At 44.0% G+C, this 17,853-nt stretch overlaps 1 protein-coding gene across 5 annotated transcripts in view; it reads left to right on the top strand.

Moving 5' to 3' along the window:
- agfg1a (ArfGAP with FG repeats 1a) overlaps positions 1-17,853 on the top strand; it is a 136,674-nt gene that overhangs the window by 88,283 nt on the left and 30,538 nt on the right. For 4 of the 5 annotated variants that reach the window (XM_060943258.1, XM_060943260.1, XM_060943262.1 and 1 more), the window contains 4 exons: positions 8,564-8,679; positions 12,060-12,222; positions 12,723-12,873; positions 13,892-14,020. In XM_060943258.1, coding sequence (XP_060799241.1) covers positions 8,564-8,679; positions 12,060-12,222; positions 12,723-12,873; positions 13,892-14,020 — 559 coding nt within the window. The remainder of the gene's footprint in view (positions 1-8,563; positions 8,680-12,059; positions 12,223-12,722; positions 12,874-13,891; positions 14,021-17,853) is intronic. The other variant, XM_060943259.1, reaches the window with a different exon arrangement.

Genomic DNA, 17,853 nt, shown 5'->3' with positions numbered 1-17,853 from the left:
ATCGTTCGTAAATCACTCACTGTGGAACAGCACGCTTCAGACCGGACTGTTATACAAAATAATACGCATTACAGGGTTCTCCACTTTTCAAAAATAAAAGGTGGTGGCAGGGGTTTGGGGGCCGCCTAGGCCCCGGTGGGGGGCCCGAAGCTGACAGACTTTAGGCTTTTTGACAGTGAAACTGGCCAATAAATGGATAGGAAATGCTAAATCATTTTCTAAAAAATTAACACATTCTTACTGTACGTATCATCTGATTGACAACGGCCAAAGATAGATAGATGTGTTTTATTGGGTCCGGTTTCCCAAAGTAGCAGCAGAAATTTAACACACAATAAATTATAATAAAATAAAAGCTCAAGTAATTATTACAACAACAAAAAAAAAATACTTTGTCTACAAAACAGGATACTGTATTGCACTATGTTTGCACATTACAGGATGACGACATAACAGCCAGTGCCCATGACCCACTGGAAGATACTAATTACTTTTATATTACCAACATCGCATAAACCGTACATTTACATAACAATTTCAGGTCCAAGCGCATGCCAATAATCTCTATAAAATGCCCAATTACAATAAATGCATACATGTTTTACAATACACATAATTAATACCAGGCGGCACGGTGGTGTAGTGGTTAGCGCTGTCGCCTCACAGCAAGAAGGTTCTGGGTTTGAGCCCCGTGGCCGGCGAGGGCCTTTCTGTGCGGAGTTTGCATGTTCTCCCCGTGTCCGCGTGGGTTTCCTCCGGGTGCTCCGGTTTCCCCCACAGTCCAAAGACATGCAGGTTAGGTTAACTGGTGACTAAATTGAGCGTAGGTGTGAATGTGAGTGTGAATGGTTGTCTGTGTCTATGTGTCAGCCCTGTGATGACCTGGCGACTTGTCCAGGGTGTACCCCGCCTCTCGCCCGTAGTCAGCTGGGATAGGCTCCAGCTTGCCTGCGACCCTGTAGAAGGATAAAGCGGCTAGAGATGATGAGATGAGATAATTAATACCCTGTCCACACTAGGGATTTTGTACCAATACGAAACTACTTTTGTACCGCAACACCTGTCCACACTAGCAACTATACCGGTACTGTAGCGGTGGTACTGTATCGGTACGAAACCCACAAATGTATGGGTTTCGTACCGGTACAGTATCGGTGCTGTAGTGTGGACAGATGAAGCGGTTCTGTATCGATACAAATATAATGCGCATGCGCAATGAACCATTCCTACTTCTTCCGGGTTATTCATATAATACAATACGCACGTGCTTTCCAGCTGTAAATAAAACATCAAAAAATGGCTCAAAACAACCGTGGAGCTACATGGAGCAAAGAAAGGGGGAAGGGAGGGGGGAAAGAGGGAGGAAGAAAGGAGGAAGAGGGGGAAAATGAGGGGGGAGAAAGGGAGATTCGTTTTCTTTGTTTCTTTCTCAACTGCCTCGCGCGTTTTATACTATTCGACTGAATAAATGACCACCAGAAATACAGACTGTACACTGACAACAAAAAGCACACACACGTCGTTTCATCCGCCATATTCTCGGAAGGAAGTTACTCGGTAACCACGGAAACATTTCACGCACGCGCGTTTCAACTTCCGTGAAAGAAAACTGCAAACATTTCTCGCTAGTGTGGACAGATGCACTAAACTGTACCGGTATACTTTGTATCGATACAGTTATACCACTTTCGTACCGGTATAAGTGTGAACACAGCATAATATTAATTGGGTGAAACCACTCCAATCCATGCACGAGACTGGCGCTACAAAGCCACCCCGGCCTCCGTAGTTGACCCAGGAACCTGGACGTCCTGCAGTAAACAACCACGGTGAAGCAACGGGAAAATGCAGCTCTCGCCGACACAATCACAGATACGTAAAATAAAAGACCTGAACTTAATGTGTGTGCACGCTGTTATTTGATTACTGTAACTGTGTATGGTCAGAAATGACAATAGATAACAGGCCTAGAAATTCTTTTTTTTTTTTTTTTTTTTCCACCAGCCAGCCGGACTAGTTCCCTTCCAAAGTAACTAGCCAAACAGAAAATCAACTCGCCAAAATTTGTTCATGGATGAATTTTACTTCTGTCAAAAATAACACAAAAGAGAGGAGTTACCATTGTTCATGACTAATGTGCATTTATTTCAAGACCCGAGTATTTTGATACTGTTGTTAAATACATAAATGAACAACACCGAGCACCATAATATAATATCAACAAATAATAATATATTGGAAAACTTGGCAACTTGGTGTATGAGTATTGAAAACAAATCTACTTACTATCATGACTATAGCACCCAAAATATGTCCAACATGCTTTCTGTATTTCACCATTTATGAGAGAGAAAGCATTAGGAGCTTCGTATTGACTAGGAATCAACTTGAAAAAACCTAAGGCCCAATCCCAATTCTAATTTCTACCCCTACCCCTTCCCCTCCCCCTTCCCCTTGGCCCTTCCCCTTGAAACTGAGCTACAAGGGATAGGGCTTGAAATTCAACCCTTACGTATTGGGATAGCCCTTCAACGATCGCATACGTCATCGCGTACCTCCGTCAGCGTTTACGTTAGCAAAACGCGACCAAATGCGTCATTGGCTGCGACCAGCCGCTACAGTCAGAGCCAGAGGCAGAACCAGAAATCTCTGCTGGCAGGGTGTGATTTGTTAACTAACACCACTGAATGGGATATCTTTGGCGCTTCGTGCACCACATCCGACAGAATGAGGTGTCAGAACACTCATGTAAACAATAAAAGCGAGAATAACAGAACAAAACGTACGCAGTAAAGCAACCGAAAACAATACTCACTCCCAAAGCTTTTTAGCAGCAGCTTGGATTTCAGAAATCGCTGCTCATTCTCAGCTCGAAAGCGAATCAAGCGGCGTGTTTCCTCTGGATAACAACTTAAAACACGTAAATAATGGAGAAAATACATTTATGACAATCTTTCGCCGCGGGAACCGCCATCTTTATGAAATCCGCATGAAATCTCGCTGAAATCCGCATGGCATTGTGGGAAATCACTCAAACCCCTTCGTTCGGAGTCTGCTCCAGGAAAATCTCCGTTTGGAGGGGTACAGAAGCCCTACCCCTTCCCCTACCCCTCCGCGTTAACTGGGATTGGGATACCCCTACCCCTTCACGTGAACGCGCAAAATGGAGGGGAAGGGCCAAGGGGTTGGTCCAAGGGGTGAAATGGGATTCGGCCTAATTATTCCATAAAAAGCCTACCCTGCTCCCACATTTGCTTATAAGTCCTTTGTCATTTCTCCTTCTCGTACACTTTATCGGCGGCCTTTTTCTCCTCTTCAGACCGAGGTCACTTTGTCCCCGTCTCTGGCGGTTTCTGTACACCTTTCAGAAAATTCCACATCGCAACGTAGCTTTGGTAGCTGTAAACAACAAAAAAACACGTGTTTAAATGGGCGATAATGTGGCCACATCTATTGAATTTGATAATGTGATGTGGCAGCGGGGGTGTGGCCAAGCGGCGGTCTGTGAATGGAGGGTGGAGTCAGGGAAGCTAAGTGGTGGAATCATTGCACCTGATGGGGATTAACCTGTTTTTATATGTCTTCCCCAGTGACCGCGCCCTTTAAAAGGAGAGGAGAGCAGAGAAAGGGAACTCTCTCTCTCCCCAACCAGAACACGTGTGTGCGTGTGTGTGCACGGCTGGGAAGTGATAAAAGGCTGAAAAGCTAGCAATAAATAGTTCATTGAGAACTCAGTTCTGGCCTGCCGTGCTTCTGTGCTCCGCGATATTCAACGAGATGCGTTATACGCATGCGCAGTAGTAAAAAAAAACCGACAGCCTGACTCGTACACGATATGATTCGGAATTCTTTGGTATTTTCCGTCCTGCCGATAAACACATCGATTAACACAGACACAACACACGCTTAATATGTGGCGGCTTTAGTTGACGGTGTGTCTGAATCTTCGCTTCATATATATTTTTTTATTTTCAACTAGCCAGCCGGGCTGCCTAGTGACAGGAATTACCCGCCAAGTGACAAATTAAGTCGCCTCAGGCGACCGGACCACCGCGAATTTCAAGCCCTGGATAAGCATAACCATAGACATATAAATATAGACGCCGCATTGAGCTGGTGGCCCGTTGCTGGGATACGTCAGAGCGTCCGCCATATTGGATGTGGCAAATCTTCCCCGTACACCAATGCAAGTAAATGGACTGAACTTCATAAAGCCCCTTTCTACAATAATATTTAACTCGATGCCTTTTATTCACCCATTAACACACACACGGATATATTTGGGAAACAAACAGGCATCAAAACAACATATATAACTTTTAATGTGATGCTTATAAATAGTGTGCGAAATACCCGTCAATATTCCGTGGGAGGTGTGACCTAAATTTCCTCAACATGCAGCAGGCCTATACCGGAATCAAGCTATCGGAAACTTTTTTTTTTTCCCTAACGTCAGACCAAAACAAAATACATCACTGATTCCTTCACATTCAGAAAGGTTAAAAACATTCATCATACGTTCAAAAACGTTCATCATAGTGTGGCACTGTATTCTCTAATTCTCACTGCTTATAACTCTACACCTCCCCGGTGGAGATGAGCTGGGAAACTGAAGACTGAAGGAACAGCTCCCTCTCTGATCCTGACTGTCTGACCTGTTCTGTCCAAATCCTCCGTTCTGAAGTGTTCACTGCACAGCATGGATGACGGAGTAGCAGAAAACCCAGCTGTCTCCCACTGCTTTTCATGTCTTTATTTTTGGGAAACCTACATAGTATGTGAAAAGTTAGCTAAGCAACTAACAACAGTCAGCGTAGTTACGAAGGAAATACTTCGTTGTTTGGAGACAGATTTCACCGAGCGGCTGTTATGCGCGAGACTTCATATTAGCCACAAAGTCAGAAAAATCTGTTTGTAAAAATACGTTATAATGACCAAATACAATGAAAAGTATTTTTCCAGTCTCACCTGTGAAAGGTAATCCCATGTGATCTCGTTTGGACGGCAAACCTGTTGGTACAGTTAAACGCAGCACATGAATGAGGCATCTTTATTCTCGGCTACTGTCTAGACGCTATACCAGAGACGGTTGAAGAATCTCCACTTTGCCACATCCAATATGGCGGCGAGGATGACGTATGATTCTACGCAGAAGGCGGCGTCTGTTTATATGTCTATCAGCATAACTGTTGCACAAGAATGCTAAGTTACAGTATTTAGCGGCTGGCTAGCTGCAGCTTCCAACGTTACTGTGTGTCAGTATAGTGTAATGTGGTGCGGTGTAGTGTAACGCAGGGATCGACCCGTATGCATTCGTTTCATGTTAAATAGTTACAAAATTAGAATAAAGCGAATACTTGACTATTTATTTGGTGTATAGACCCCGTCGCATGTTTGTAAACAAACCGACCGTTGCCAGGATGCGCGCGCAGCCTGGACTCCGAAACAATGGCGCTGCCCATAGACCGGCATTATGAGCTGTCAGATTATGCCAAACAATTGTCGCTACAAGATCGAGAATGCTACGTAAATAAGTTGACTCTAACAAGTGGACATCACCTACCGGATCCGCATTTAATTAAAGAGTGGACGGACGATGTTAGTAAGTTTTCCTCTGATACCTGAAGGCAGTCATACTATTTACAAAAAATGTCAAACTCAACAAAAAAAAAACCTATTTACAAAAGTAGCCTGCCATCAACATTCTGGTTACAGCGAGACTACAACTTGATTAACAATGGGACATTCATATTCATTTTGTTTTAATCAAATTATGCCAGTGATGTGATGGCAATGTGGCTTTAGCTACAACAGCAAATACCAACACTGAACAGCAATTTGCAGGAGGGAATGGCATGAAAGGAATGATAGTGTAAAGAGTGCAGCTAAGAGAAATCAGAGCTGCGTAAAAAGCGAGAGGCAGAGAGCAGAAATGAAACTGAACGGGGCGGGAGCTAGGTTAGAGCAGTCAGCGTAAGTTGGCATTTAGAGTGAGGGCACACAATTTTACCTTTCCATCCTTGCTTTAAAATTGTGATTTTCGGCATACACAAATAATGACGGCACAAAATCTGGACTGCTTGAGTCAAGCGAGACCTCTTCTACAAACAAAATTGCATGCAAAGCTAAGTTAACATGCTAACAATATTCATTACATTGTGTAACTATGACCCAGCTAATCAGACAAACGTTACCAAAGTATTTTGCTACAACCCCGATTCCAAAAAAGTTGGGACAAAGTACAAATTGTAAATAAAAACTGAATGCAATAATTTACAAATCTCAAAAACTGATATTGTATTCACAATAGAACATAGACAACATATCAAATGTCGAAAGTGAGACATTTTGAAATTTCATGCCAAATATTGGCTCATTTGAAATTTCATGACAGCAACACATCTCAAAGTTGGGACAGGGGCAATAAGAGGCTGGAAAAGTTAAAGGTACAAAAAAGGAACAGCTGGAGGACCAAATTGCAACTCATTAGGTCAATTGGCAATAGGTCATTAACATGGCTGGGTATAAAAAGAGCATCTTGGAGTGGCAGCGGCTCTCAGAAGTAAAGATGGGAAGAGGATCACCAATCCCCCTAATTCTGCGCCGACAAATAGTGGAGCAATATCAGAAAGGAGTTCAACAGTGTAAAATTGCAAAGAGTTTGAACATATCATCTACAGTGCATAATATCATCAAAAGATTCAGAGAATCTGGAAGAATCTCTGTGCGTAAGGGTCAAGGCCGGAAAACCATACTGGGTGCCCGTGATCTTCGGGCCCTTAGACGGCACTGCATCACATACAGGCATGCTTCTGTATTGGAAATCGCAAAATGGGCTCAGGAATATTTCCAGAGAACATTATCTGTGAACACAATTCACCGTGCCATCCATCCGCCGCTGCCAGCTAAAACTCTATAGTTCAAAGAAGAAGCCGTATCTAAACATGATCCAGAAGCGCAGACGTCTTCTCTGGGCCAAGGCTCATTTAAAATGGACTGTGGCAAAGTGGAAAACTGTTCTGTGGTCAGACGAATCAAAATTTGAAGTTCTTTATGGAAATCAGGGACACCGTGTCATTCGGACTAAAGAAGAGAAGGACGACCCGAGTTATCATCAGCGCTCAGTTCAGAAGCCTGCATCTCTGATGGTATGGGGTTGCATTAGTGCGTGTGGCATGGGCAGCTTATGCATCTGGAAAGACACCATCAATGCTGAAAGGTATATCCAGGTTCTAGAGCAACATATGCTCCCATCCAGACGACGTCTCTTTCAGGGAAGACCTTGCATTTTCCAACATGACAATGCCAAACCACATACTGCATCAATTACAGCATCATGGCTGCGTAGAAGAAGGGTCCGGGTACTGAACTGTCCAGCCTGCAGTCCAGATCTTTCACCCATAGAAAACATTTGGCGCATCATAAAACGGAAGATACGACAAAAAAGACCTAAGACAGTTGAGCAACTAGGATCCTACATTAGACAAGAATGGGTTAACATTCCTATCCCTAAACTTGAGCAACTTGTCTCCTCAGTCCCCAGACGTTTACAGACTGTTGTAAAGAGAAAAGGGGATGTCTCACAGTGGGAAACATGGCCTTGTCCCAACTTTTTTGAGATGTGGTGTTGTCATGAAATTTAAAATCACCTAATTTTTCTCTTTAAATGATACATTTTCTCAGTTTAAACATTTGATATGTCATCTATGTTCTATTCTGAATAAAATATGGAATTTTGAAACTTCCACATCATTGCATTCCGTTTTTATTTACAATTTGTACTTTGTCCCAACTTTTTTGGAATCGGGGTTGTACATCAATAAACGAAGACTAGAAAGAATAAAAAAGAAAGATTTAATAAATAGCCTGATCTTACCTGTGATGAAGTGGGCGCTGCAAACCCGCGCATTTTTGATGGTGCTTTCATCCCAGTCTGCACGTTTGATGGCTTGTATCCGTAGACGTTGGCAATTTTTTTTTTTTTTGGAATGGGTGAGATCCTGCTGGAATTCTGTACATTTTAACCCCATCACTGCTACGATTCTGACACCTGACAACACAACAACTGGGCATTTCTTCCAAATATTTCTTCTCGTCTCTACCGTCGCCGAGTCTTTTTTGGGTCCAGGCTGCGCGCGCAATTTCCTCTTACGTATGTATGACGTTTACTGCGAAGGGGTCTATACTGATGAAGCAGCGTGGGGTTTTTTGGCCAAGGGCAGGGTGGCTGGCCAGAATTATAACATGGCGGTGCACCACTTGAAAAGCGCCCGCGAAGAACACCTGTATTATACAGTAATACATGAAAATGGATTCATTTCTTTGTGCTACTTATTTTCCAACACTGTGTGTGTGTAAGGACTGGTAGTAAAACTTGGTGTAACAAGAAAGGGTTATTTTGCTGACAGACCCAAAAATGTTTCTGAAAAAGATCAGCTCAGTGAAGCCAGCAGGTAATAAATGCCTGATGTTACTTGCTACCCCCCCTTTTTTTTTTTTGTTCTTTGTGTGATCTGTGCTGTAAACTAATCCCTTTTCTCCTTTCCTCTGTGCTTTTCTGTAGGTGTGCAAACAGATATGGCTGGGCCTCTTCGACGACAGAAGCTCAACTGTGCCTGACTTCAGGGAGCCGCAGAAAGTCAAAGAGTTCCTCCAGGAAAAATATGAGAAGAAGCGATGGTGAGCTGGGCGGTACCTGATGATGCTTATGTGCAGAATATGGCTGTATCGTGATTATACACTGCCTGGTCTCAAAAAACAGGTCATCAGTTGGATTTAAATAAGCAAATACGTAAGAGAGTTTGATTTGGACAATGACTGCAGTGATTAATATTTCACCTGCAATACTTCTTTTCATCTTCTAACTGGTGCCGTGAGTAGCTTCTCGTTTCTTAAATAGCGTGTCAGAAGCTGTATCCTGTGGTCGTGGGAAAGCTATTACTGTGTTTCAGAAGGTCAAAACATTGGCCTGAATCAAGCAAAAAAAAAGGATTCAGGAGATTTGAGCTGAAATGACTGGAATAAAATCAAAATGGCGGGAAAAGAAGGCGGGCGGAAAATGACGTCATAGGGTACACTGGACTCGGCTGGGTCCAAGGATTCCAGGGAGACCAAGTTTTCGAAAATGGGACCAACGGTTGAAAAGTTACAAGCAGAAATGTACCTGAGCCTTGAGCCGTTGGTGGCGCTAGAGGGTTTAATGCCTGCGACCCTGTAGAAGGATAAAGTGGCTAGAGATAATGAGATGAGATGAGATGACTGGAATTGGGTTAAAAACTGACCGGCACGTTATTAAAACCTGGAAGGATGGTGGTGAACCGTGAACTTCACAGAAGACGTGGTCGGGAGGGAGGGAAAAATCTTGACTAAGCGTAATCAGAGATAATAATAACTATTTAAATTTATATTGCGCCTTTCAAAAAACCCAAGGACGGTTTACAATTATAGACAAAGAAAAAGTAAATAAAAAATATAATAAAAAATAAATAAATAAAAAGTAAAAAGTCCACCAAGTAGGGGTCAGGATGTAATTCCCGTGGTGTAGCAGCCACAGTCCCACTAAAAGGCGCACGAAAACAAGTACCGCATCTCCAGCACTGCTGCCGTGACGCCGCCAGCAACATCGCTCGAACACCACGCCGTGGATCCGCAAAGCGAGCAGAGAAGCTCCGCCACGCAGAGCGCTGGTGTGTCCCAAACCGCCTGCACAGCCACCGCGACGCCACCGAGCAACATCGCTCGGAACACCACGCCAAGCATTAAAGCGCAGAGCGCTGGACAGCCATGATGTAAATTGAGCAATGAGCTCACTGCAGTCCACAGCTGGGAGCACAGGCAGCACCCACAGCAAACCAAGGCCTGGAGGGAACCGACGCCCAAAACTAGGTCCGGAGCTACACCACAACCGGTGGAGAAAACACTCAAACATCAAACTACACAAACACACAGGAAAAAAAATAGAAAAAGAAATAAAATAAAAAAGCTCTGGTGAGAAGCGGCAGCCAGAACGCGCACGACGTACTCTCAACCGGAAACGGAAACAAGGAAAAAAAAACCTCACTTAAACACTTAGTGAGAGTCGAACTCGCAGCTGTGTTTTAATAATGGAGAGCATTTCCACTCTCGCAGGACTGGGACTAAACAGCTGTGATCATAAGAAATCCACGTTGTTCGTGAAACTAATCAGGAGAAAAGGCTTCAGTTTGCGACGGAGCTTAAAGCATATACGCAGAGCCATGGCCTCACTTTCGTTTATACCGTAAACGCCTTGAGACCTCAAGAATGGCACAGGAATAGTTTTAAGCATTAACAATATATCTAATTCTAGTAATTTTTATGATTTAAAGTGATTTACATAGGTAGCGGTCTGAGTGAATGACCTTGACGTCCATAACGTCACTGCAGAAAGTCTATCGGTCTCGTCGCCACCTCCGCGAAACTAAAACACAGAGCTGACTGCAACTCCGATCCTCCATTTTGAGCTAATTTATCGCCATGCCACGTAGATGTGTTTTGGCCGGTGCAGCAACACGACAGAAGGTGGATTTACGTTGCATTCATGGCCCAAGAATGTTCAAACTGCAAAGATTTGGACGCGTTTTGCGAGAAGTTCACGGGCACATTGGGCGCCTACGAAGTGGTCTCTCCTCTACTCTGCACATTTTACTGAAGACTCGTATGAGACCTCTGATCTGTTGAGGAGCGTTGGCTATAAGCCCGTATTGAAAGAGGGTGCAGTATCAACAGTAAAAGGAAAAGAAAACTACAAGAAAAGTTGCACCAGTTCTCCTGGAGTATGAGCCGAGGGCTGTTGCTAAAACACGGGATGGGACGGGATATTATCGTTCGGGCAGTGACCTCTCTGCGGTTGTTGCTAAAACCGGTGACGTCCCGTCCCAGGTTTTAGTAATTGCCTGAGCCGAGCAGTAATGGCGGAGTACTCGGTATGGAGAATGAGTGGGCCAGCCGTCTGATTTCTCCACTTGCCTCAGCAGCAATATCTCGCCCTTGCGTGGAAGAAGTGAATGAACGGAGAACTGAACAAACAACTGAAAGTCAGATTGTTTCAAAACAGTCAGCCACAACATAGATGGGTAAGATGCGACTCTCATTCGGATACAAAACAACACTCGTTTCCCTGCATTTAGATTAATCCATGTAACTTGTATTGTGTGTTTAAGTTAGCGGTATAAGATTATTTAATTTGCTTCAGAATGTGATCGTCTCAGTTCATCTGATTATTTAATGAGCCTTTTACGTTTTATCAGTGAAAATCCATGCATGTACATGTTGCATAAGTTATAACACCGATCCTGTTTTAATGAGTCAACCCACAATCAATGAAGTCAAATCAGTCTTAGTTGAGCAAGTCGGTAACGGGATTTCTTACTTTCACCATAAATTTTTATTCATAGGACTTTTTTTGTCTATAGCTATAAAAGGCCTCGGCCTTAAAACCGGTTACCGCTGTGATGTCACGCGCTCGGCTGGCTGGCTCAGCGGGGCAGCTCGAATGCCAACTTTGCGGTTGATTTTTAACTCTCAAAAAAATACTTTTTTTATGCAGCATACAAGAATCAAGGATGGAGATACTATCCACTCAAATTTATTTAAAAATAAAGGTTCTGCGTATCTGATTTAAAGACCGGGCTCTCGAGCAACGGAAAAAGGTCATGTGGTCCGAGTCCAGATTGACCCTGTTCCTGAATGATGGGCGTGTCCGGGTAAGAAGGGAAGTGCGTGAAGCATAGTGTCCCGCTGTACAAGCCTCTGGAGGCAGCGTTATGATCTGGGGTTGATTCAGTTGCACAGGTGGAGGCTCAGCAACGTTATGGGGCAATAAAATGAAGTCAGCTGACGACCTGAATGACCAGGTTCACATCAGCGGGGTTTTTCTTCCCATATGGTGGAAGCAGTAGGTTGAAAAATAACACCGTGGGTGGTGTTCTCCTGTTACTGTGTCCCTACCTAAGGTCCCTAATAAGAATCATGACTCTGCTTTACTCAAATGAATCCATGACACCTGAGTATCTTTTACATGATTCCGTCTTTGCGCTCAGGTACGTTCCTCCAGACCAAGCCAAGGTTGTAGCCTCGGTCCATGCCTCAATGTCCGGCTCCTCAGCCAGCAGCACAAACAGCACTCCGGAAGTGCGGCCACTGAAAACCCTGCTGGGAGATTCTGCACCTGCTCTGCACCTGAACAGAAACACGCCCAGTCAGGTAAGAGAACACACACACACCCGGGAGATACCTGATACCCGTGTGTTGCTTTTACACCAACCGTAATGCTGTGTTACGAACAAGTTTCACTTAGTGGTCGTTTTGACATTTCCCAAGCAATGAGTGTGTAATTTTTTTTTTAGATTTAATGACCGTATTGCTGTAAAATCAAGAATTGTTGACTCAGAAGTACACTGATGTGGAACATGACACTCGGGTTAGTGTCGGTAGCGTTCCATGTGTAGCACACACACACCACCGTGTCCCTAATCCCTGTAATGTGCACTACGTAGGGTACTTGTGTAGTGCAGTGAAGGTAGCAGGAGAGAATATCTCCCCTTCTCACTAAAGCGTCATCTTTAAATGTTCTTGTCATCTCTCCCTGTTCACTGTAATCTCCTGGCTCTGTCTCAGTAGTTTTAGTGTTTTGGGTTGTTTTTTTGTTTGTTGTTTTTGTTTTTTTTTGTTTTTTTTTTACCTGCATGTTTTGTCCCTCTCAGTCCCCTGTAGTGTCACGTGTTCAGTTGAGCCATCAGGACAGGAAGTTTGATCTGCTCAGCGATCTGGGCGGAGACATCTTCGCCGCTCCGGCGTCACAATCCTCGGGCAACTCCAGCTTCGCTAACTTTGCCAATTTCAACAGCCATCCAGGTAAACTCTGTCTCCTGGAGAAGGATTTATACGAGAGCACTTATAAGTCAACGGAAGAACTTGACGACTTCTAGTAGGACTCATTTTGGTTTCGCCAGCAATGCTTTTGAGCGCTCGTCATGGTGCCCAGTGCCGTCATAGCAGTGTTTCCCAACCACTGTGCCGCGGCACATTAGTGTGCCGTGAGAGATCATCAGGTGTACCGTGGGAAATTATCCAATTTCACTTAATTGTTCCTAAAATTATTTATTTACTGCAAATAATTTGTCTTCGTTCGTCTATGCCAGCAACCTATAGTGACAGGCAGAACAATTAAATACTCTTCCACTAGATGGCAGCAGGTAGCTAATTAACCTGTGTATCTACCTGTTGCCATTCAAACAATAGAATTAGTAATGCTTCGGGTGTGACAGCGGTGATAGCGATGGATAAATATTTGAAAAGAAAAAGTACACAATCCAAACTGGGTCCTGGAGAAAATTCTGACCCAGATGAAGGCCCTAGTATGAGTAGAGGTCAGAAGAAAGCAAAAAAGGTGATTTTCCACAACCTATCTATGCGAGCTGGGCTTTTCAAGCATGACTGCTATAAAAACTAAAAAAGGAGAGAGACTCAGAGCTGTTGAGGAAGATCTTCGTGTGTGTCTTTCTTCAGTTCCTGCGAGTATATCAGCTTTGTGTTCAGCTAAACAGGCCCGGGTTTCACACGGAGTAAGTAAATTGAGACTAGATGATCATTATATTTCATTATATATACTTTTTGTGACATTTTTGTTTGGTGGTGTGCCGTGGGATTTTTCGAATGTAAAATATGTGCCGTGGCTCAAGAAAGGTTGGGAAACACTGCATCATAGCATTCATTATTTGTTCTGTTTATTGGCGATTCCATGAAAGGACGAATTTCAGTTCGTCATTTCATGTTTCATAACATCACCTGATGACTCGCACGATTGGTGCGAGGTTTATTCCACCATGTTCTTGCATCTCTCATTTCTCATTCTGTGTGTTGTGGCTTCCAGCAGCACAGAATGCTAACGCTAGCACAGACTTTGCGAATTTCGATGCATTCGGGAGTTCTGCTGCTACCACCGCGCCGAGTGCTGCGTTTCCGTCTGCCCCACAAGCACCATTTCAGCCTGCGCAAACAGGTACTCACACTCACACAGTATTCATGTTCGTTCATCTGAACATCTTACTCGCCCACATGAATCTCCTAACACTCCAGTGTTTTACACCATGTATACGTCATGCTACGTCTTGAAAATCTGTCCAGGTTCTGTTCTTTGTCCCCTTGTGTTTGGGTGCAGCCTGGTGCCAGTTTGCTGCCTCTGGTGGATCACTGGGCTGTCGGAATACTGACTATAGGGGTGTTCACACGGCAACTTTTACTCCGGTGTAGCACCGGGGCTGCCCCGGTAGAGCGTTCACACGCTACAAAGTTATCCCGGTGTAGCCCCTGAAAGCTGCTTAAACCGGTGCAAATCTAACCCTGCTCGGGAGGTGGTTTAAGAAATTTACTCCGGAGTAAACGCTAGTTTGCGGGGCAGCGCCGATATAAAACGGGACGTCTGAACGCTACGGGGTAGACTCGCTACGCGTGGAGAGTTCATTACATACGGGCATTGCATAATTTGCATCCTGGTATTTTGCGCTTCCAAAATGGTGACCATCAACAACAGAACTGCGTGTCTTCCAGTGTTGCCAGATTGGGCGGTTTTAAGTGCATTTTGGCAGATTTGAACATATTTTGGGCTGGAAAACGTCAGCAATATCTGGCAACACTGGTGTCTTCATCCACGTTGTTTTCCCGGCGCTTGGTGATGCCATGACAACCGGGAAAAGGAAGTACATTTTCACGCATGCGCATATTTCATTTCCGCATTATTACTATTGTATAGCACGGTCGCAAAAACCTGCCGTGTGAACGCAAGTGGGGCTGCACCGGTGCGAACACGCTTCTCTCTAGTAAGCAGGTTTGTGATGTGTGAACGCGCCACAAAATTTACACCGGTGTAAGATATATCGCAACAAAATACATCGATGCAAATATGTGCCATGTGAACACCCCTTATGATTAATTTTTGCTGTGCCGTGGACAGTTTTTCTTTTACAGAGCCCTGGAAGGGATTTTGGGGGGGGGGTTGGCGAGATCTGGCAAAGTTTTTCATTTCGGTTGCTGGATTTCCAGGTCACATACTTGTGTGAGAGGTTTATAAAAGAAAAAAAATGTTTTCATATTGGCTGCAAATATAATGCAGCATAGAGCCCCGGAAGAGACGTAGCTGGGAAAACGGCTGTGCGCGCTTCATTCTTGTGGTTTCTATGTTGCCAGGCTGACCTGTTTGTTTTTTCACCCATGTCCTTTTCGGGGTTCTGTAGTCTTTGGATAACTTGGTTATGTTTTCCCCCCATCCTTCTCTCTTCACTGCTTGTGCATGCATCAGCATTCTCAGATCAGTCAGTCAGCTGCAGTCTGGGGTGATTCCTCTCCTTACTGCCCCTGCTGGCGACTCGGAGTAGTGTGTGTGTGTTGCTTTTCAATCAAACGATGTGGCAAATAAACCGTGAGCCATGAATTTGGGATAGACTGAACCTGAACACACGTTGAGGTAGAAATAATGCAGAGTTGAACATGATTAAAGCGTAGAAGCATCCTGATGTCGTCTCTGGCTAAAATTGGCTTTTTTTTTTTTTTTAACTGAGAGTAGAGATCTTCACTAGGGTTGAATTTTTACGCCTTCATTTTGTTATATATATATCTCAGACTTGTAGTACTCGAGTCCGACTCGTGCTCTAATTTTAAAGTGCATATTCTGGACCAATTTCGTTTTTTTTTTATATGAAAGTCTGTCCCTTTACACACTCATCCAGAAGGGTAATTTTGCACAAGGCCATCTGTCTATAGCAGGAAAAAAATAAAATAACAAAACGCGTCTGGAAAAATCCCAAGGGAGTCTGGAGCCAGATTCGTGACGTCACCTGCGGAAGCGCCAGCAGGCTGCGCGAGCTTTGCACGGTTTCATTGCACAGCCTGTGTAGACCAAGCACTCCCATTTCTCTCTCATTGTCCGGTCTTTTGGGAAACGATGAGTACCGTATTTTCTGGACTATAGAGCGCACCTGTATATAAGCCGCATCCGCTCTATTTAAAAAAAAAAAAGATATACAAGCCGCACCGGGCTATAAGCCGCAGATATCTATGTTGAAAAATTAGATATTTACTGCATGTACAGAACGATTTTGTACTGTAAATGTACATGTATGTACCTGAACAGATTCTTTCCGAACAGTGCCTTTTAACACGGCAGCAACTTTGCTGATTAAAACGGAACAGAACCAAGAGAAAATAACCGGTATTTATTTACCTTCATTTCTCCTGTGTTTGAAACCACAAGTCACTTTAATCATCTTCTCTGGATTTGAAAATAATTACCAGTTAGTAATTTGTCGTGCGTGTTCTATCTGCTAGAGATCTGCTAATTCTTCTTTGCATTGATTTTCCGTCTATCTTATTTTTGATTCTACTTCCGGTTAGAGCGCCCCTAGCGGTGGAAGAAAAATCCACAGAATAGCCGCACCTTTGTATAAGCCGCATGGTTCAAAACCTAGGAAAAAAGTAGCGGCTTATAGTCCAGAAAATACAGTACTAATCCCATCAAGATTGGTGTTGCTACACCCTCCTACGATACATCTGTTAACCATTTTAATAATTACGCAATAACGGTGAAGAAATTTGCAGAAAACCACCAGGTCGTTTTCTCATAAACAAACCAGCGCTGGCGTAGGATTCAGAGGGAGGCGTCCCGCACGCGACGTCACGAAAATCAATGTTTCCCGGGAAATCCAAACGCCAAGTTTTTTCAGAGGCGGACCAATTCACCTCAAATGGCTTGATTTCAACTGAATTTTTCTGGTATTGCGCAAGGGAAAAAAAAATTGCGCAAAATGTGACAGATATTTGACCAAAGTTTAATATAAAATAAGAGAATTACACTGATCTTGCGCCTGAATTTACCCGTGATATGCACTTTAAGGACTCGTGACTCGACTCGGACTTGAGCACTGATGACTCGGATTTGCACTTAGAGTCCACTCGTGCATTAGGACTCGGATTTTTTTCTTTCTTTTTTTGTAACATGCCATAATAATTTGGCGCAAGATATTTATATCTACATTAAGTTTTGTACTAATTACCTGCTAGCAGATTATATATCATTGGACAATCATACCTCTCCCAACTTGCTCCACACTCAGAATACACACTCCTCTTGGTCATCTTACCTCACCTTTTTACAGACTTGACCTGGCCCTTTGTGCCTGAGATCCAGTCCCAACGTCACACTCAAATATCCTTCCATAATCGTTAATACTTAGCCATACATATTGGGGAAGGGAGGATGGAAGCTGGAATCTCTTATTTCTGTTTGTTTATGTACTTCATTTATTAATTTTTCCCACCACTCCCTCCCTCCCTCTGCTACCGTCTTCCCTCCCCCACTTCATCTACTCTTGTTATACCTGGGCTTCTGGGATGGCATGGTCAGCCCCATCCTGTCTGGCTGTCAGGTGGGACTGGCGTTGGTTGGTGCCATTGGGAGGGTTGATGGGTCAGGGTTCCCCTCTCGGCGCCCCGCCCACCCCACGCATGCACTCTGATACCTGCCTATTCTTGGTATTGCACAGCGCGCCTTATCCTCTTTTAAATGCTCTACACATTAGGAAGCACACACCATTTGTCCACCTTCAACAAGAACAACATGATAGACTAGGGCAGGGGAGGAGTGCATGTGGGAAACCTCTGCAGGTGCTTCGCTGCACTCCTCGCTTCTTTTAATGCAAATACATCTTCGAGGAGGCTTGTATCTTTGATTACATAGGGTGTGGGGGGCGTGTAGGTGGAGATCTGGGCGGGTTTTCACCCTGCATGCCCTCTTCTTTTAATGCAGTACATTTTAGAGAAGGCACACATTCTTGTCATATA

Source organism: Neoarius graeffei, chromosome 16 (assembly GCF_027579695.1).
Source record: "Neoarius graeffei isolate fNeoGra1 chromosome 16, fNeoGra1.pri, whole genome shotgun sequence".
In the NCBI taxonomy this organism is placed as follows: domain Eukaryota; kingdom Metazoa; phylum Chordata; class Actinopteri; order Siluriformes; family Ariidae; genus Neoarius; species Neoarius graeffei.
Note: the sequence above shows the minus strand (reverse complement) of the source record. Positions and strands in the feature narration are given on the sequence as shown.